General features: G+C 40.5%; 1 protein-coding gene across 3 annotated transcripts; it reads left to right on the top strand.

The window, feature by feature from the left end:
- The first annotated feature begins 408 nt into the window (after positions 1–408).
- On the top strand, positions 409–14,482 carry dapk2 (death associated protein kinase 2). 3 transcript variants are annotated; one of them, XM_004069631.3, is made up of 12 exons: positions 409–535; positions 1,111–1,278; positions 6,620–6,841; positions 7,462–7,600; positions 9,531–9,660; positions 9,755–9,803; positions 9,897–9,923; positions 10,023–10,175; positions 10,499–10,544; positions 12,749–12,838; positions 12,925–13,005; positions 13,384–14,482. In XM_004069631.3, exons 2-12 carry the CDS (start codon positions 1,202–1,204, stop codon positions 13,459–13,461), a joined length of 1,092 nt encoding a protein of 363 aa, XP_004069679.1. In that variant the 5' UTR covers positions 409–535; positions 1,111–1,201; the 3' UTR covers positions 13,462–14,482. The 3 variants fall into 3 exon arrangements, with proteins under 3 accessions (XP_004069679.1, XP_020559708.1, XP_020559709.1); XM_020704049.2 differs by lacking the exons at positions 12,749–12,838; positions 12,925–13,005; positions 13,384–14,482 and adding an exon at positions 11,143–12,246; XM_020704050.2 differs by lacking the exons at positions 12,749–12,838; positions 12,925–13,005; positions 13,384–14,482 and adding an exon at positions 11,143–12,247 and having other exon boundaries at positions 448–535; positions 1,108–1,278.
- Positions 14,483–21,378: the final 6,896 nt, after the last annotated feature.

The raw sequence follows: 21,378 nt of genomic DNA, 5'->3' as shown, positions 1-21,378 counted from the left end.
GCAGAAGCTAGCCAGTTTAGCTCGTGCTGGTTTGCGGCGCCTTCCGTCCGTGAAACCCGGGTTCGACTCCAGGCTGCTCCCTGTTCCCTTCTCTACCTCTGCCGGTTCCAAGCCCGGTTAGAGAAGGTTGCGTCAGGAAGGGCATCCGGCGTAAAACATTGCCAAATTTACCATGCGACTTGTTTGCTGTGGCGACCCCTGATGGGAGAAGCCGAAAGTGGAAGAAGAAGTATACTCTGTTTATGCAATAGCAGGTCAAACTCAATAAAATCTGCCTGGCTGCACACGCTGTCCCTCGTTTGGGTGAAACGGAGAGAATTAGCCTTCAAAACTTGATCAGAAACAGCTCCAGGACTTGCTGATGTTGTGTCTCAAAGCCACTTTCATACTAAAGCCGCCGAGGGGGGGGAGGGACTTGTGCCGGCACAAAAGGCTGATGGTTCACAGGGTTGGTGACAGATTGCAGCAGACATTCAAAAGGAGAAGTTCTCTGTCTCCACTGGCGAAGCGATGAGAAGAGCAGGGGGCTGACACGGTAGGACCTGATCTCTAAATGTGACAGCTGTCATTTTCGTAGATCCTCCTGTGTGAAAGGAAGTTTGTGGTCATTTAGGTTTTTTGTATGCACTGGTGCTCACACTTGCACTTATTTCCCTATCTTTAGTCTTTCTTTTTATTTTAGAAGATAAACGTTTAGTTTTTTGTTATTTCCGAAGCTTCTTTTGCTTCCAGCTTTTTTTCTTTTTGTTAATCTTTCACATTTCACAACTGAGGCCCTGCCCCAGTTACCCAGAAATGCTCTTTTCTTTTTATCTGTAATCCTGCCATAATCGCAGGAACCAAACAATGTTCGGCTGCGCAGTGTGGCACACTTACATGACCTGATTGTGTAGCTGACAAAAGAGAGATTTTCCTAATTCCTGCTCTATACATCCAATCTTCTTTTTTTTTTTAAATAACTGTCATCCTCACTGTGATGAAATACAGCTTTCCCCAACAGTGAGGTGTAACTAGTGATTCTTCAGTGATGTACTGCAAGTTGGAACACGCGTTAAAAAAATGTTCATAGCTTAGTCAGAACCCAACAGGAACATCCCTACGTTTCAGCAGGGTTGGACTTTTTTGGGAAGAGAAGGAAGCAGATTCCTGGAGAAACGGATCTGCAGCTTCAGGAGCGCGTGTCAAGGAGACCAAAACATCAATGAGGACACCAGGAATGGCAGTGTTCAAGCAACAGAACGTGGAGGATTTCTATGAAATGGGAGAACAGCTTGGAAGGTGAGGACTGTGTGGGTTTCTCTGCTTGATGCAGTGGTCCTTGATGTGTGAAAGTATGCAAGCAGCAGGCTTGTTGAAGCTTAAACTGGGGGGTGCTGCTGTGTCAAAGTGGGTTGAAGTTTACTGCAAGAGATAACATTTCAATAGTAAATAGACTTTTTGGCTATGTTTTGACAGTCCACATGTGAACTTGATCTCTGAGTGCAGGTTGGAGTGTTTTTTTTCTTAGATTAAGCCATTGGGGAGCGGAAATGAAGGAAACTGCCACCCGGGGAAATGCATTTAAGGAAGTTTAGTTTTTCCCCCAGAACAATATAGACTGAGGAAGCTTCACATTTGACTGGATTTTACCCGGAGCATAAACAGGGACAGAAGATGCTAGAGAAGCCGCCTGGCCGCTGAACTGTTCTACGGCGCCTGTACAGTTTGTTCCTTCAATGGGTTTTTTGCCCTTTAGGGTTGGAATTTGATAGACTTTGCTTCTCAAGTTGCATTTAATTTTTAGGGGAGGAGTTACAAGCAAAACCAGGGACGTTCAGCGTTTCAGAGTTAATGATAGGGGTGATACTTGAACTCCCTCAACTATCACAATCATCTCAACGCCACTATGAAAGTGATGCATTTGAAAATCATTTAATAGCAAAATAAACAAACAAAATGCTTAAATGATTCATTTTTTGGTGTTTTTAACATTTTTTGTCATGATGGAGGACATGTAGAAAAAATATGAAGGTTAAAATTGCATTTCTGAATTTTTCTTTATTCAAATCCTTCTCAGTCAGGAGCAGATGCAAAAATGCAGTTTGAAAAAGCTTATTGGTTTGATGTAGATGCTGCTACAACAGGCCACAAGCTCTCTGCTCTGCTCCATTCTGATGCATCCACTTGCAGACAAATAGATTCATATACGTCTTCATTTTCCTCGTCTCAGCTGGCATCTGGTTTAAAACTGTAAAGCTAGATAGCTCTAATAGTGCTCGCCAGTTTTGTTGCTCCGCTAATGTTAGGTTCTGGTTGTGAGGAGCTAGCAGGATGGTGTATAAACAGATGTATGATGGGAAGTTGCGGGTGGGCTTACTTGGTGCCAACAATTTTTTTGATTTTGCCTAAAAACAGCAAAATATTAAGTGAAAGACCTCTGGAAACGCTTTAAAATAGATCAAAAGATGATCTGAATGGGACTTTAAGTGTATGAAAAATGTTTTTTCGTCTTCAAAAACGTTTTTCTGACACGTCAAAGCCATTTCTTATAATGGCTTTGACAGATAATATCAGGGCTTTTTTGGGGGGGTTTAAGAACTGAAATAACATATGTATTATCAAACTAGTTGTGCTTTGTAAAGTCTCTCGCAGTGAAAAAAACAAACACTATAAACCTTCTCAGGAATAAAACGTCTAGCCCCCTTTTCTATTCTGCAGCTGTTGATCTCATGGTTCAGCTTCAGGTAAAAGCCCTTTAACTCTTGAAATATTACTCAGCTGTTCTGTCAGTGGGCTGGGGGGAGATCAATCATTTATTTAGTGGAACTGTTGAGTTTTTTCTGAAAAGGATGTAAATAAGTCCCAGAATCGACAGGTTTTAATGTCACACCTACATTGGTGGTTTGTTCCCCATTACTGATACATGGTTGGTCGTACTCCTATCTGCCACTCATGCTTGAGTCATAACACACGTGTTGACAAACAGTAGGAAGTGTCTCAGTGTGAGCCTCCCACCAGATTAGCCAGAGTGCATGTGCTGTTGCATGCCAACAAAGAGGAACAGGACCCCTGTGGGTTTTAAAAGGCCTTCTTTGGTCACAACACTGCTGAAGTGCGCCTTCAGAAGCTCAGCAAACAGCGAGACATCTGAGTGTTGACTTAGTTGAGCCCTCGTAACTCGGGAGGGAGCTTCACTTGCCTGGAAAAACAATCAAACTTCCCCTTTAGTTTGACTTCTGAGCCGACGTCACTGATGGGACGGTTTCACCATGACGACTGTTGACGGGTTTCACGTTGTGTGCGCGTGGAGTGGCTTCCTTTGAAGCTCCGGAACCCTGAAGTTCTGTGAAGTTTCTGAGTGAGGCCACAAGCAACTCTACAAGCTACCACAAATTGGAGGAAAGGTTTCTGTGATGGGGGAAAGGGGAAAAGAAAACACTTTTGTAACACCTTCTGTAGGGGTTCAAACTGTACAATTGACCTTTTTTTGTTGTTCAAATCCTGTGCAGATTTTCAAATCTACCTGTTTGAACACTATCATTTGGTTTGACATTTTGTTTATTTAGTATTTCTTTTGTGACAGTAATGACTAAACCTTGTTAAAGTATGACATGACAGATTGATTTGGTATGACAAAAAAACAAATAAAAGCCTGCTGAGCAGCATCTGAGTTATCTGAGCCTGTGTGAACTTGCTAATGTTTTGTCCTCAAACTGCAGGAGCCCGCTCAAGCCATTTCACAGCACTAATGGAGTTCTACCAACGCTGAGATGCAAAGTTTTTCTCTGATTGGTGCAAATGAGCTCAGCGAGTCATTCATTTCTCAAATATTGAGATAAAGTCATGCGGAAGAAAAAAAAATAGTTTGCAGAAGTTCAGTGCCGCACATTGCGTGTTGTGGCACGAAGCTTCTTCATGCAAAAGTGAAAAGAAGTGACTGTCTATAAGCAAACTGTTTACAGAAATAAATTAAGGGAGTATATATGACAAGAATATTGCCCCCATCTCTGGGATAAGTAATTTCTGTCTCTAAAAAGGGAGAATTTTTTATTTATTTTTTTTTGTATTTCCAGAAATTAACTTTTGTATTGTTAGTACACTGTGCTGCTTCTCCTCGGAAGCGTTGAACCAATATGTTTCTACTTTGTGAGCAACAACAAAGTCATTTGTTTGACAGTATGAGCTGCCTCTGCTGCCACACTTTCATAACTGATGTTCAGATTATGAAGAGGTTCAGGTTCTGGCTGTCTGTGTCATGCTCCTCCAGAGTGGAGAGATGTGTTTGGAGAGTGGGTCGGCGCCACTCGGTGGAGCATTCCTCCAGCCTTCGCTGTGGTTAATAACCCTCAGCTGTTGGACGTGGAAGCTCAGTTCATAAGGCCCAGTTGTTGGCTTATGAACTGAGATGACTGACCTCACTGCTGCAACTCTACACTTCATTATGGAGCTAAACTAAACCTTAGAAGATTGTTTTTTGTTTTTTTTTCTGAGCTGTCATCCTGATGTTTCTGAAAATTGTTGCTCCTTTCACGTGACAGGTCTTCCCCTCTGGGTGAAAAATGCCTGTTTTTGCAAATTCAATAAGGACAGAGGCTCGTATTGGGTTCCTTCATTTTCATAGTCCTCATCTGTAACAGGGTCAGTCCTTAAGGAAGGACTAGTGGGGGGAAACCCCACGAATAAATCACATGCAAGGAGAACCTTTAATTGCTTATCAGCTCTGCAGTTTTGTGTAACTCAGTGCTTTTTCTCCAGTCTGCTGGAGCATGTTTGTGTCCCGACTAAATCATCCTTGTCACTCTTTAGGCTCAAGCAGATCTGGACCTGAACTGTGGCAAGAATTTACAGTTTTGAGGCACTCTTCTTGTTTTCAGAACAAGTGCAAACACCTGAGGCAGTGGAAAACATTCCACTTGGATTAAATGAGATATTCTGAGGTTTTTGTTTTGCAGTTTCGCTTCCCTCCTTCAGCAAAGTATCTGAGGTTTTCTTCCATTGTGGAGCTGATCAAGAAGAGGGTGGAGTGTGTCTTTCAAAAGCAAACTCCATGCCACCACAATTTAGTGCGGCACAAAGAGGCTGCAGTTGTTTAAAACCGCTAAAGTCGTGTGTATTTGTGTGTTTTGCGATGCACTGGTGCACATATCTGTGTGGGCACTTCTCCAGTTTGCACGTGTGGGTCTCGTGTCGGCTCAAGAAGCCCTTGTGAAGCTGGCATGTGAAGAGTGAGTCAGCTAGAGGGTCTATTCCTGGCCTCCAGGACGCGGGCAGGACAGCTTTTCATCCTCAGCCTGCTGTCTGTGCAGACATTATGTCCAAAAAAGATGACATCCCTCCCTGGGATTGCCTGGTTCTCCCCTCATGAGCTCTTTCACAATACATTTTTTTCCTTAGAAAAATCTATATGAATGGAAGTGTGAATCAGTTATTGTTGATATTTCTCAGCCAAACGTGCTGCATATCTATGGAGTGCCCACCTGTTCAGAGTCAGCTGAGGACCCACAGCTTTTTGTCAGATTGAAAGCCAACTACTTGAAGAACAATTTGTGGAGAAAAATCCTAAATATAAACATTTTCATCAAAATGGCAATTTGCATCAAGTTACAACTTTCCAAATTTGCGTTTAGAACAACAAAGACACCAAAGTTGATTTAATTCGTCCCAACTTCAAGGTCGTTTTGTTCAAAGTACCTAAACTTGCCTCTTGCAAGTCTTGGAGAATGCAAGTTTCAATCACAACATTTTCAACTTTTGACCATGTGAAATGACAAGATGATAATTTAAAGGGCTCAGTTAAACCACATTTGACTTTGGGAAATGAATGAAATCTGTTGTTGTACGGAATTTGTGGTAAAATGAACAGAATTGATTGTTCGTAAATGTTATAGTCACGCCTACTATAACATTTCCGAAAAGAGTACGTTTTGCCAACAGTGGAAACCGTATTGTGCTCTGTCCTCTCAGATGTCTCAGTGACAGTGGAGACTGAAAGGCCGAAAAGCTTGTTTTCCCAGTCTGAGTGTGTAGATTGGGCAGGTCAGCCGTTACCAGCAGGAAGTAAGTGAACAGCAGGAGTGGCAGAAGGCTTTGTAAAACCTTAAATCAACCTGTAAATAGGGACTTCCGATATATTGTCAACGGTGGAATAAAGCTTTTGGAATCACTCCATCAGGTGACAATTAGGTCTTAAGTTGGTTACGTTGTGTTGGAGGAGAATGAAAACAAAGGCAGATCCTCAGCTGAGTGACCAAGCGTCATCAACTTGATCCTTTCAGCTAAAGAAACGCACAGTCCTGTAATGTTCTGAGTTTTGGGAATTCTTGCTGTTGACTAAACAGAGGAGGATGGCTGGAAGCTTGGCAGGAAGCGAGATGGAGTGGGAGGACAGAGGTTCTGTCCTCACTCACGGCCTTTTCTAATTGTTCTCTGTCTCGTCAGGAAACGGGAAGTGAATACCACAATATTTCAACCCTTTTGGACATGCGGCTTCCTCCCTGATGTCTCTTTGTCTGATCAGATCCTGTTTCTAAGTGTGAAAGTGTTATAAAATCAAGCGTGTAATACCTCACAAGACATGTATGATGAAATATGAGAGATCTGTCCCAAATATTGAGGACGTGTACTCCTTTTGTGTCTGCAGTGGACAGTTTGCGGTTGTCAAGCGGTGCAAAGAGAAGAGCTCAGGCACTGAGTTTGCAGCAAAGTTCATCAAGAAGCGCATCAGTCGGGCCAGCAGACGGGGAGTGAAAAGAGAGGAGATCGAGAGGGAAGTGGGAATCCTGCAGCAGCTCCAGCACCCCAACATTGTTGCTCTGCATGACGTGTACGAGAACCGCACGGATGTGGTGCTAATCATGGAACTGTAAGTGCTCAGTGCTGCGAAAGGGTCAACTCCAGTTGGCAAAGGTCACTTATGAAAACATCCAGAAAAACCCTTTTATATGACCCAAAACGATCAGAAAGCCTCTGAGGGTGCTTTACAATTGTGGAGTAAAAAGGTCAGTGCAGACTCCTGGCAAACACAAATCAGTGCTTAGGAAACAACAAAACCCACTGACCCAGAATGCTGGCGTTCACATCCCCGTCAGCTCATACGAACTTCTTACTGAAGCTGCTTCATGGGAAGTGCTGCTTGTCCAACAGAAGCAAATGCTTCACTGCTTTGTGCCTCACAGGGCCCCCGATCGGGTGCAGTGAGGGCCTGGGAAAGTGGAAGGCCTAATTAAAGCAAACGAAAACTGTCCGGTTAAATTAACTGAACTGTTGTCTTCTCTTTTTCTGTTGATATTTTAGCTTATCTCTAAGAACTTTGTGCCCACGCAGCTGAAAATCATTTAAAACAATCATAGTGACTCTCAGAATAGAGTTGCCACAAACAAACATATCTAAGGAATCCGGTACTTAAGCATCCACCTCCTGAATACACACTTGAGATAAAGGTGTATCTGAGCTCACTTTGACTGTGCTTCTATGTGTTTGCAGGGTCTCTGGAGGAGAATTGTTTGACTTCTTGGCTCAGAAAGAGTCTCTCAGTGAAGAGGAGGCCACTCAGTTTATCAAGCAGATTCTAGATGGGGTCCAGTACCTCCACTCCAAGAGGATTGCACATTTTGATTTAAAGGTACGTACTGCTTCATAGATGCACGCTGAATCATCTTACACTTTAGATGGAACTCTTTAAGGTCATTTGGAAAGGGGGATCCGAAAAGTGGTTTTGGTGAAATGTTTATAGAGCTTTGAGGGCAGAGTCTGGCTGTTGTGCTTTGCTAAACAAACATGTGGGCCCCTCAGAAATGACACCATAAGGTTATCACTCACTCCCCTCAGTGTCGCCCACGCAGCTCGCTAAAAGTGGCAGACCTGTTTTTTTGTCACTCGTCTTTGCTCCTTTTTGGCTTTTATTTTGAAATTCAAGTGCCAGCTGGAGGCAGTGACCTTCACTGCACAAGAGCATATCTGTGCACTAAGGAGTGATAATTTCCTGTGAAATTTGATCTGAAAACTAAATGTATCAACTGTCTCTCCAGTGAATGCTATGAAGCATGTGATGGTTGCAGCTATTTTTCTCAGAATGTTAGAACCAGTGCACTTAAGACTGAATCTGGGGGGAAAAAACATTATCAACAATATCTTAAAAAGAAAGATTTTTTTATTGATTTCCTGCAAATACAGAAATCAGATAGCATCAACGTGTAAACTTAAAGCAAAGCCGCTGACTTCAATCTCGTGGTTTCTTAAGATATGAGACAGAACATTTGGTTCTACCTGATTACAATAACTTGCCACACACAATCAAACACACAATAATATTCTGTTTGACAAAAAGAACCCAAATTCTCAGTTTTAAGAAATGTCAACGTTTTCATACTTTGTCTTTGATAACACCTTTAGCCACTTCCTGTGCCCCTGAGAAAAACTGAAAAACAAATTTATTCCATTAAGAAAAAAAATCCAGCAGTCAAATCAGTCTCTGATTTAATTCTCCATCTTGACCAGTTGCCAGTTTTACTGTGATATAATGAAAAAGATAAACCTTTTTAATAAACTTCTGCTTCACTTTTCAGATAAAATAATGTTATGCTAGAACACTACTTTTTTTTTTTAAGTTCAACTTTTGATCCAAGTGATCATGACAAATCTGTGTTATCAACCATATTTCAGGGGAAGTCATAATTATCTGAGCTGCAGCTATGAGAACTTTACAAAGCTCCCTGTGGTTCTATAAGATCATCTTTCGTTTCCTGGGTTGCTCTTGTTTTGAGTGAACACAGTGTTTGAAGTTTTATTTTCGTCTCCTGAAAAACCTTGCGGTGTCCTCATATCACAAACGAGGTCCTGCACATGTATGAAAGAGGGCCTGTTCCCAGGACCCAGGTGACAGGTCTGCTGTGTGCCGGGTTTAACCCCTCGTTGCTCCTGAGGCATGAAAGTCAAAGAAACCTCTGTCCCTCGGGAAAGTTCAGTAGGCTACATGGATGATTGGAAGGTTATGATGAAATCTTTGAAGATTCTGGAATTCCAAAATTCATTCGGGTCACAACCACATTGGATTTCAACTTCAGTTTCGGTCAACTTGGGATTTAAAGAAAAAATAATGGTTTTCATTTTGTTCATTTTACTTTAATCTGAACATATTTTTTTGAACTGTTATGGAAATGCAGCAACCATGCACACTGTGGTCCTTTTTTCACTTGAGCATCAAACACAGAAGAGTTTCAAAATGAGGATGTGAGTTACATTCTTCCTCTTAATCAGCAAATAGAGTTATAGATGGTGTTTTCCTACTGTTTTTACCCTGCATGATAAGCCGTCAGAGGAACTTACTGTGCATTAAAGTCTGGATGGAAAAAGTAAGAAAAAAAAAAAGCATTTTTCACACAACAAAACCTAACAAGGATAACTGTTTCTTTTCAATGCACACACAAAAAAGGCTGCCATGTCCAGGTAACTCGATTAATCTGGTTGTGTTTATGTGACATACAGATTTGGACCCTGCAGAAATGCTCTGACAAACATGCAACACTTCTTGTCTTGTTCCTCTTGCACTGTAGCCCGAAAATATAATGCTGCTGGACAGGAACGCATCTCTACCCCGCATTAAACTCATAGACTTTGGTCTGGCTCATCAAATTGAAGCAGGAGCAGATTTCAAAAACATTTTTGGCACGCCTGAATTTGTTGGTAAGTTTCTTTTTCTTCACGCACAACATTCTCACACACTGAGGTCTCATTGTGTGGCCGTTTGTGAGGTTGAGTGTGCACTGTCTATTTTCAGCTCCAGAGATAGTCAACTACGAACAGCTAGGATTGGAAGCAGACATGTGGTAAGAGCCTGTAATTACCCCAGACTCTGCTGAATTGCACCCCGACCGACCACAGGTCATAACTTTGGACTAACCTTGTGTTGTTTTTCACAGGAGCATCGGCGTCATCACATACATTCTGTAAGGTGGCACCATTCCCAAACCTTTTCTTTTTTTCTACTATAAATTGCTAAAAGAGGCTTTCTGGGCGGTGTGTAACTGTTCGTTCTACTGTTTCAGTTTGAGCGGCGCATCTCCTTTCCTCGGTGACACAAAGCAGGAAACACTGGGAAACATCTCTGCTGTGAACTATGAGTTTGATGAAGACTTTTTCGGCAACACGAGCGAGCTGGCGAAGAGCTTCATCAGGCAGCTCCTGGAAAAGGACACAAGGTAAACCAGTGAAAAGCAGCTGAGGGATCAAGGTCAGGTCAAGCTAATGGAAACAAGATTTGTTGACATGAATCCAGTCAAATGCAGAAAAAAATAACCTTAAGCACCTTTTATAGTGTACAATCTTCTTTTTTTTGGACAACATTTTGATTCCTTGTTGGCACCTTTTGACCTCAAACATGTGTTTCTTTTTAAATCTCCTGGAAATGTCATACTTCTGTGAGCTAAAGTCCTTAGAGGTTCACTTACTAATGCGTGACAGACCATCATGCTTTGTGTCTGTTAGGCCGTATTTTCTCAGCTGCTTTCTCATGTTGCTTTAGGAAACGGATGGCCATCGAAGACGCCTTGAATCACCCGTGGATTAAGGTATGCTCTCCATCGGTGCTGTCGTGCTGCATGGTTTTCAGAATGCCCTTCGTGTCCAGGTCGATGCTCTCATTCGAGCAACCGTGTCGTTTTTCGTCTGGGAAGCAAATCCACCTTTGAATTGAAATTTAACTCCAAGTCCCAGAATCCCAGAGTTCACACCCACTAACTGTATGTTTCTATTCAATGACTCCACTGGGGATGTCTGCTTTGACCCCCTCCAGCTACAGCTGGGCTTGGGGAAAAAAAAGTCTATTTTTCTAAAATGATTTAAGCTGAAAAAACGTCTCACTAATGGTGTTTTTAATGGCATGGTACACTGTGTGATGTGAGGGAGTCGCAGTCACGCCTGCTGCTGAAGTGAACGTGAAAGATGTTCTGCCGACCCCCCCCCCATCCTGTTTGGCTAGAAGCATGAAGCCAGGAAGCATTACACACTCATGGAGAATGTTTCGGCTGCCCTCAACCCCCCGTGAGGTCACGCACTAATCCCTGCAGTGGCTCTTCCGCTGGGATTTTTGATAGCTATATGTGTTTACAAGATGCCCCAATGAGGCAGCCTCTCACTCAATGTCCCCCTCCGCTCTTCTGTCTGAAGTCCTCTGGCCACATGGAGGAGGAGTCCTCTCAATGTGTGACCCAGAAGAATGGGGAGAAACTGAAGAGGACAAGTCTGAATGAGCACGGCGTTCTGTCCCTCCTGAGCACAACCCAAAACAAAACGCTCTTTGAGCGCTTCCCTCTACTGTGGGAGGACATCAGCTTGATACAGACCGGACTTTCAGTCTCAGCAGACACGAGCAGCTTCCTGCAACGTGACATAGAAGCCCTGCTTTCTACCTGCGATGAGAAAGAGGCCTGGTGCAAGGAGACGAGTGAGTCTGTGCGGAAGCTGCTCTCTCAGACCTGCTGTGACTTTCAGACGATGAAGGCAACACGGCTGCTGCTGCTGGAGGACGTCAAGAACATAGACAAAAGTTTGGGGAGTGTTAGGAGCGATTACAGCCATAGGCTGGAGCAGCTGGAGGCTTTGCAGCAGAAGCTGAAGTCTGAGCAGCTCTTTCTGAATCCTGCAGGAGCCAGAAGCAGCTTTTGAAGGAGATGCTTCTGCGGAGCAGAACAATTCTCTCAGGATTAGCATCTTCTGGTTTAGTGAAAGCACATCAAAAAGGGATTGCTATATAGACCTATTGAACTTGGTTTTAAAAACCCACATTTGCTCACTTTCTATTAAAAAATTCCTTCTTTTTTGTAACAGTTTTGTCTTTTGATAAAGGTCAAATTTGTGGGGGGAAAAAAACAACCAAAATTGTATTTTTTCTGGCATGAGTTTTTAGGAAAACCACCAATAAAATACTATTAACTAGCCTTTTTGAGGGAAAGAGAGTTAATTAAACTTTTCCATTGGTACAGTATTTGATAATGGAATAGATGCACTTAATGTAGCGGTAGACAAAGCCTGGAAACGGGTTAGTGGAAAAATCAATGTTTGTTCATTCATTTCTTTCACCTTTCTTTTTTTTGGATAAAATATTTCTCTTTGTCTGACTTTTATTACACTGGATGAAAATGTCAATGGTAAATCAAAACTTTTTCCCATTAACAATGTTCTTATTTAGTTTTGTTGGATTGTTTGGAGATTTAAGATAAAAAATGTTTGTAAAAATGTAGAAAAGAGAAGAAACACAACTTTTCTTTGGTATTTTATTTTAGAATCTTTTACTTTATTTTAAAAATTTAGTGTTTTTTGTATTTATTTTAACACAAAGTGTTTTTTTATTCTTTTTATTAATTAATTTATTTTTTGTGAGCTCATGGTTAATTTTTTTCCCCTCACTAAACTCCTTTTCTGGGTTTCTATTGTTCAGGCCAAATTTATTTCTCCTCAAAGATAAATAAAGAGAAAAAGAAAACAGTTTTGTTTATTTTTCTGATATGCCCTCTTTGTAAACAGGAAAACCATCGGCTATCTTTTGCACAGAAAAATGCCTCACATGTTTTTCCTTCTAGTATCACAACTTTTGTCCTGAAAGAAATCCTGTCAAAATTCTGTCTCGTGTTTTACATTCCTTTTAAATTTGCTTTTTTGACGTTTCTGAAATATTGTCAGATTTGAATTAATTTTTAATGCATTTTATCCTTTTTGATTGACATTGGAGGTGTTTCCTCTGTTGTGTCTTTTTTTTTTTTTTTTGCATTTGCAGCCTTTGAACTCCAGACAGGCCATGGTGAAGCGGCTGTCAGTGGTCAACTTAGAGAACTTTAAGAGGCAGTATGCCAGACGTCGATGGAAGGTAACGTTCAAATCAAATTTTGATGAAAGTTTAAAAAAACTTAGAATTTAATTGACAATGTCATGTTTGTTTTGTGGCTTCTGCAGTTGTCGTTCCGAATTGTGGCTCTATGTAACCACTTAACGCGGATCATGAAGAAGGGCCAGAACAAATCTGAGCACGGTGGGGTAAGAACAGACTTTATTTTGAAATAGCAGCGGTTTAGCTTGAACATTTCTATTTGCACCTCACACAACACTCCTGTCGGTGCTGTAATTATACAACAAACATGTAGTAATACACACAACTCTAAGTAAATACTGCATACAGGGTTGAATAACTTGCTTTGCCTAAAAAGTGAGCTAATCTGTCTACATCCTATAATACTTACTAACTGATCCCAAAACAACAGGCATCAGTTTAATTACAAATATGCAGCTTTCTATTCAAACAAAGATGAACGATGTGAAGAGGTGTGTGCTGATGGTTTGTTAAAACTGTTTTAATGGAGTTCTATGCTAGTAAAACCTGTTAACAGCTGTTCCTCATTGCATATTTGTTTTTAGAGAGATTGTGAAAGTGACCAAGAGGAGGAAATTCTGAAGAGGAGGCCAAGAACCAGAAAGAGAAGCAGCACTTCCTAAGAACTTTGAGACCGTGCGGGCCAACTGTGAGGGGTGTAGAGAGGGGGACTGCACCCCTGCACCTCCATAATCAATCCCTGTTTATGTGCTCAAGTGACAGCAAGCAAAGGCAGAACTTTAGGTCTGGCCTTTGCTTTGTCTTCACTCAAAAATCTCTGTAAGGCAGCATTCTCAATCTGACTTTTTTTTTTTTTTCTTCGCTTAAGAAGTAACACGTTGTTGCTGACAGGAACTCACTGTGTGTTCACACACATGCACAACTGTGGCAACAGCTTCCTCTCCTCACCGCAGACATAAAACGTCCTCGGGAGTCAGACTCCGTTTTTTTAAGCTGGCTGCATGCAGGGATGCTGCCTTCCAAAGCATTCCTGCTAAACCCAGTCATTCAGCAGGAAGGCGAAATAGCAGGAAGGCGAAATAGTGGTCATCTTTGTAACCAAATGTTTACAAGTATTTCTGCTCAACACAGAGCAACGTCTGCGCAAACGCCGTTTACTCTTCTTGCTTTCTTCAGCTGCCTCTACAATCATTAGCTAAAGCTGATATGCAGATATCTGTTTACAAAATGTGATGCAGGTTTTTCTTTTCTTTTTTTAATGCATGTAGATGCCTTTTAGTAACCAAAACCTTTTTGTACAGACCGCACATAGCGGTAAGCCTTTTTATATGTGAATTTGTTTTTTGGAGGTTATGTTTTAAGATGGTAGCTTCTACTGTCATTGAGGTATTTATGGTGTAAATAACCTGAATATAGGTCAGATATCTTAATTTCAATTCTACTTTCATCACAGCTGAAAGCGTGAGCATTTTCTATTATGAAATATGTATACTTGTAAGAACAGTAAACTGAAAATTGTTTAGTAAATTAATACCCATTGTTACTCTCTGTTTATTTTTAGAAATAAAAATTGAATAATAAAGCTTTTTAAACAAGTTATGTGTTTAAGTTATATTTGGTCAACCATGTGCATCTTTATTTAAAGTTATTTCAGTAAATGAATAAATGGAATAATTCCTGTAATAACTTGTGCTTTTTGTGCTTTTCTGTACTGCAGATTGCAAACATGACTTAGCCTGAAACAAGTGTGTTGGTACTTGCGTGATGTAGGTCAGAATACACGAATGGTGAAAAAAAAAGTCATAATTACTGAGAGGATCAGTGAGAAATCCTTTGCTTGTTTTTGCTTCAGTAAAGCCTCATTACAGCGATTTTGCTGCAGACTGACCGCAGAACGCACCACAAAAGAAAAATAAACTTTTTAAGTGAAGGATGTCATCAGTTCACAGCTCATATACAGTGTATAGTATTATACAAGTCAGATGTAAATTTTTCACATTTTCAAGATGGTAGTTAATGGTGCTGAACAGACCCACTCTAAAGAAAACGGTGTTTTTAACAAGTTCTTAAGGCATTTTTCTCATAATGGAGGACTTTTCATGTGAAAATATTGTCCAGGGTGCAATTTTCTAACCTAATATAAAAATCTTGTGATACTTTTTTGTTGATGACAGCACAATATAGGCATGAAGTCTTTGTGCATCAGCACACACAATACTTTGTAATGACAAATGCCTGTGAGTTCCTGGCATCAGATGAGATAAGGCAGAACATTAGGAGCACACTTGGGTCACTGTCTGTCCTCAGCCTGTTGGACGCAACTGGTGGATGTAAATATTTCAGTCATTTGTCAGGGATATAAGAGCTGAGTGCTTTGTAGCTTTATCAGAGGCAGAGTGAGACACCGGGCCTTCCAGTTATCTGTTACAGTTCACTCCGAAGCGTCTCGTGTAACTTGATTCCCAGCTGGCATTATTGGATCAGTTCTGAGGGATTTCTGGATTCCAGCAGGTCTATGTCAGGAAGGATGATTGGACACTTGATCCAGTCCAATATACAAATACGGCCTGCTTTCAGAAACCTCAAGGCACATCCTTCAAATGTCTTTGGAGCAACGTCTGACTCAGTTATGTGTCAGGACCCCAAACTGTACTGTGTAACAGTGGACACAAGTCACGCGTAAAATGCTCAGTGCAGGGGCATAACTGTAAATGACCTCTGTTTATTGTGGCTGCATGTTGATATACGGCAGATCTTTCCTGTTTCTACTTCAAAAGTGGCATTTAATTCATTAATTTTGATCTGAAAGTTACTCTTAAAACGGATCAATAAAAACACAGCGCTGCACACATCATTGCTTTGTTGGCGGCAACAGGTGACTACTTTAACAACATTGCCACCTAGTGGTGACAGAAAAAAGGGCATAACATTTTTGAGAAGATTAAAACATATAAATAAATGACTGTAAAAGAAGTTCTGATATAAATATTACTGAAACTCTATAAAGATTTGCCACATTAAAGCAGTCTTAAATGCAACAGTTAGTTTCAAATTAATCAATCCTATTAAAAAATAAAACATGTTCATAGAGATTGCGCTTTATAGTCTCTGATGTTCAAAATATGTATTCACTTGGGGCTCTAGAGACTCAAACAGCTCCAAGATTTTCCTGAAATTGCCCCCGATGCAGTCAGAGCTGTAGCTGCATCTGGAGAAACAGACCTTGAGACATTAATCATGCACGTCAGCCTCCCACTTTATCTGTGTGATCATTAGGCCTTACTTCAGTTTGAAGATCACTCTTTGGAAATGAGCTTCTGGAGGCTGCTTTTATTATTCATGGATACAGGAGCACACTCTGCCCCCTATTCTTGGAAATAATACTTAATGGGGCAGGCAGAATGAAGGAGGGGTGGTGCCCTGTGCTCTTGATATGTCGAGTCGTGTTTCTGCCAGTGATCTCATTCACGCCTGTGCTTTATTCCCTGAAACATGCATTGCTGGATCTGCACAATAAGACACAGAAAGGTTACAGGTGTTCATCATCACAATATGGGGAGTAAAAAGGTCCTCTTTTTTATGCAAAGCAGGTCAGGTGAATAAACAAACCTTTCATTTCAATTGGGATTTAAGCTGAAAAATTTGGCACTATTTGGCAAACGTATACTTCTTCATCCACAATTGGGATTAATGTTTGGATCATTGCATTTCTGACCTTCACCTCATGTTTGGCCTTATACAACTTTAAAACCTTTTACTGTTGTTTTTAATTTTGTTCTGCCTTTAATCTGGTTTAGCTTTTTTCTTGTTTACTGGACTTTTCAAAAAAAAAAAAAAAAATAGAGAGCCAACTGTTTTCTGTAAATCAGTGCTTCTCAAATGATGCGATGCCAGGGGGGCGCAGACTAGTGGCGGTTTTAGGCATAGGCAATACAGGCAATTTCCCAGGGCGCAAATTTGACGGGGGCGGTGGTGATATAGGTACCATTACCATTCGGCCTGCAATAACCGTTCGGGGTCCTTTTGACTGAAGATAACGTCACACTACGGTAACCCCATTTGGACAAACTGAGTAGTGTCAAGATCTGCTTGCAATTTCACGTTTCCTTTTGTAACCTAAAGTTCTTTTCCCTCATTAGTTGTTTCTGACATTATTCTTTATAGTGTTTATGTAGAGACTTTGCCACAACCCACTTTGTAAATACCGGTAGATCTGTGGCTGTTAGAATGAACCTTCTGCTCCACACAAGCTAACATGTCTGAGCAGAGCAACTGGAGTCTCGTAGCTTCGTGTTTGCAGGCAGGGAAGGTGCTTTGTTACGGTGTGCGGTCCGGAGAAGGATTCGGACGGCAGTCTATTTGGTTGCATTGCACTTAATAATAATCACAATAATAAAAGCATGTTTAGAAGATATTCTCGACTGTTTCGTTGTATGTTTACAACGGACAGCACAATATCTTCTTCTATGGTAGTATAGTAATTTGTCCAAACCTATCACCATCTGATATGTCATTGGATCAACGGACAGACAATCACATAATGTGACGTCAGCAGTAGTCCCAGGACCCTGAAGGACCCCGAACAGTTGTTGCAGGCCGAATGGTTTTGGTACCAACACCGGCAGCAGCTCAGTGCTTGGAAAAAAAATCTGCGCCACTATTGGTGTACCATTATCTGTTATTTCAGAGTTTGAAACAGCCTGAAACCTGAATATGCGTCCCTGCAGCTGCTCCTGTCTGTGGGAATAAAAAGGGGAGGGGTAGTGGGCTCAGGCTGCCAGGTGGAACGGTGCACGGAGCGCAGCCTCTGTTGCGCAAAACCAGGATCATGACGTGCCTTTAGATTACTCAGCTCATTCTAATAATGTCATTCTTTATGAACTGTTGTAGACATTTTTATGACGTGTCTTTATTTTCCATATAAATGTATTCTTTGCGTGTGCCTGTCGTTTAGTTTGTTTCAGTATTTGGCATAAAGACAGCAGGTAATGCAGTAAAAACTGCTGCACTTTTTGAAATCAGCTGTTTAAGATCATAAATAAACAATCGTTCGATCACTTAGGAAAAAAATCAGCACGATGTTTATTACCTATTTCTTCAGTTATAAAACGTTAAATATATTGGTGCTGCTGCTGATGTTTCAGATCAATTTACATTTAATATTATTTATTGATTTAATTTTCTCAGCATCAAATGGTTCAGTTGGTCAAAATGTTTCTAGTTTAAATAAGGACTGACAGATTTGTTCATTTCAGGCACTTTAAGCACTTTTAGACTATAACAGGGTTTCTGTGTGGCAAAATAAAGGTAATATTTGTTGAAAGTCGATTTATTTAGCTTTTTTCTTTTGTTAATGTTAAAAGATAAAATTGTAGGTATATTTACACAATTTTTATAGATACTGATCTTATTTATGGTCACCGCGACCAGTTTGTGTTGTGTGTTTGTTTGTGTGTGTGTGTGGGGGGGGGGGGGGGGGGGGGGCAATTTCTTTTTCCCAGGAAGGACCCTGCAAAAAATAATTGAGAAGTACTGCTTTAAATCATCAAGTACAGAAGGAGATGGGTAGTAACAACTTACATTTACTTACTTAAGTCAAACTATAATAAAAATAGATTCAATTGTTACACAAAACTAACTCTGTACTGTTAACAGAATGTTTTTTTTTCTTTTCCTCCAGTAACTAATTAGATTCCTAGTTTTCTACCAGAGTAATTTCACTTTAAATTTTTGCAACTCTTTCTTGAGAAGAAGTTTTGTCTCAGCCCCCTTTGCTCAAAAACTGTGGTTATGGTTTGTCATTAGTTGAAGGCTTTGGCGGTTTTTATTGCATAACTTTTGTCAATGTTAAATGAAAAAGTGTTGAATGGGGTTTGATGAATTGCAAGTTTAACAGTGAACTATTCAGTGTTTCTCATCAGAAAAATATCCATTATCCTCTTCATGAGTTACAGTCTCATGATATTTCAGTTTATGAATAATATTAGACAGTATTTTAGAGAAATGTAGCAGACATCACAAAAATTTGGTCAAAAAATGTTTTCACACATTACAAAATCCTTCCGGTTAGTTTCCATACATATAGTTTATGGATAGTTTCCTTTTTGAGTTAGTTTGCCATTGATGGAATGCTTCAAATCCCATAATGACCTTTTCTGCTCCTTTAACACTACATTACCTGGATTAATGATGGCCTTTTTCCAGAAACTGCACCTGAGTCTTTGATATCCTGAATCCTGAAAAAGTGCAGACAAATAAATCTACGAGCTGTAGTTTGCACTGTGGGCTAAACTTGGATCAAGGAGACTTTGCAGTGAAAAGGAGAAAGAATGTAACAATAATTCCTTTTGATGAGTGTAAACAGACTGCCAACATGCTGCTGAAGCGCCATGACTCATGCATCCATTTCCTCATTTTTTGTTTAATTATTTTATGACCCAGTTCCTACAAAGTGAAATAATGTGTTGAATGTTTATCAGCAATTGTCATCTGAGTGGGATCTAGATTTTTACATCATAATCATTCTTCTCATTCCATTCTAATAAATGTTTGAGTTTAAATAAAATAAACCCCCCAAATTCTAAAGATTCTTTTAATGTATGTTTGGCCAAAGCAACAGTGAAGTCTTCCTTTTGCTGGTTGAATGACGTTCCTCCCCCTTGAAAGCGCTACAAATAACCTATCGGAAACGGCAAAATCAATTCTTCTGTACTGAACCGACGAGACAGACAGACAGTCAGTCATCGATACGGATGTTCTAGAAGGTCATCAGGCCAGGTTGACCTGCACATTTCCTCTCCGTCTCCTTTACTCCCAGGGAGAATCAGCTGCGGGTGGAAACGGCTGCTTCATCATTTGCGTAACCCACTCCACTAATAATTGAGTGGGGCATTTTTTCAGTTCACTAGTCTCTTAATTAAAGGTACTCAGCTCCCTGACAGATGGGACTGTTATCTCTGCAGGGTGAATGTGTCACTTGTAGCCCATCGCGTGAAAATCAGGCAGTTTCTGGCTTTTGCAGGATTTAAAGGTTATTCATAATATTTTGATTTATTTTATTGCAGGACAAACTCTTTTCCTCTATTTTTGAAAGGTAAATCAAATATGACATGTGGCAAATTAAGAAAAAAAATACTTTAAAAGTGAAAACCTTCAACAGAATGTAGATAATTTTAAAGTTGGACTGAAACTTCACAGCAGAGTAAAGACTTTTAAAGAAAATGCAGCAATTATTTTCCCTTTATGCCCCATAGGTACCAATTAGGTGTCGCTCTGCAAAGTGCACAATCCAACCCAGGTATTAAAATGGGTGTTAGCTAATGTTAGCTTTTTCCAGACAGTACAGTACATAAATAGCTGCTGGAGAGTGAAGACTGCCATAGTTGCAATTTAGGCCCTTGTCATTTTTACACATAAAAGAAGGCCAATTACCGCTGAGAGAAAGGTTAAGGAGACAAAAAAGGCCTTTTATCCTTCCCTTTTTACCTGAAAATTTGGACCTGTTCTTCCATTTTTTTCAGCTCCTGCTTGCCTTTAAATGCTTTTAACAAAAGCTCCTCATCTGCAGGTTTCTGGTATTTATTAGTCTTTGTAGATTTGCCCACGTCTTTGTCACTGGAAGCAAAAGGAAAGGCGACATCAATTAATTTTCTGAAGCACGACCCTTTAGACACCTTTAAAATGCAATTCTCTGTCACGTTTGCAATGCTACGTGTTCAGGCCTGATGCCACCAATTTGTTTTTTTTTTGTCTCAGAATTTATTTAAAAAAATTTAAGGCTGGTGTTAATTCATGTGTTAGGATTTTTTTTCTTTAAAATGTTTGTGATCTGTGCATGATTCTGCCTTGACAGTATCCCTTTTTATTTATTTTTTTCTGCAGTAGAGTGCTCTGCAATGGCATGTTTTTTTTTTTATTGAACTCTTACAAAAGGCTGACTGCATGCTTCTGCAGCTCTTCCTCACCGTTACAGCTTCATTTAGCCAAAGTAGCGTGTAGCAGCTGTCACTGGTCAGAGATACTGTCACCTCATCTGTACGCGTGAGCACGGGACATTCACCAATCTGGGACAGCAATACAATGCGATGCAGGGAACTGACCCCTGCTCTTTTAATCTGGGAATGGCACACGTGACTGCATTATGTAATTCAGAGAAACCAGAAAACAAAAAAATAAGGAAGGCTATTTACTTTTAAACTCACAGAAACATCCGTTTTAATCTTTCTGAACATTAACCAATGTTCAGAAACCATTAACATTTACCAATAATGAAACACAGTTTAATCTTTTTAAGAGCTACAAAGCTGAATCCATCAATGTCTGACATGGAAGGTACCAGAAAGAGGTCACAGCTGCTGCACCGGAGCAAAAAAACTGAGTCTGAAATAAACTGATCTAAAAAAGGAGACTTTAAAGCCATTCTAAAGTTAACCCATTTAACCCTTGTACTATCCTATCACCCCATCCTTACATTGACGTGTTCTCCCTACCATGACAAAGGTGGATAAAGGTGAAGAGGATTTCATGTAATCCATGGACACCAGTGAAGATCACAAATCATTGAAGAAAAAAGTTCAGCG

Source organism: Oryzias latipes, chromosome 6, assembly GCF_002234675.1.
Source record: "Oryzias latipes chromosome 6, ASM223467v1".
Taxonomy (NCBI): domain Eukaryota; kingdom Metazoa; phylum Chordata; class Actinopteri; order Beloniformes; family Adrianichthyidae; genus Oryzias; species Oryzias latipes.
The sequence above is the reverse complement of the archived record's forward strand: the minus strand, read 5'-3'. Positions and strand labels throughout refer to the sequence as shown.

Bases quoted from the DNA above. Each gene is read 5' to 3' on its own strand.
- dapk2 (XM_020704050.2), top strand. From the start codon at position 1,202: ATGAGGACACCAGGAATGGCAGTGTTCAAGCAACAGAACGTGGAGGAT. The intron at 9,661-9,754 runs GTAAGTTTCTTT...GTCTATTTTCAG, and splicing joins TGGCACGCCTGAATTTGTTG to CTCCAGAGATAGTCAACTAC. The intron at 9,804-9,896 runs GTAAGAGCCTGT...TGTTTTTCACAG, and splicing joins GGATTGGAAGCAGACATGTG to GAGCATCGGCGTCATCACAT.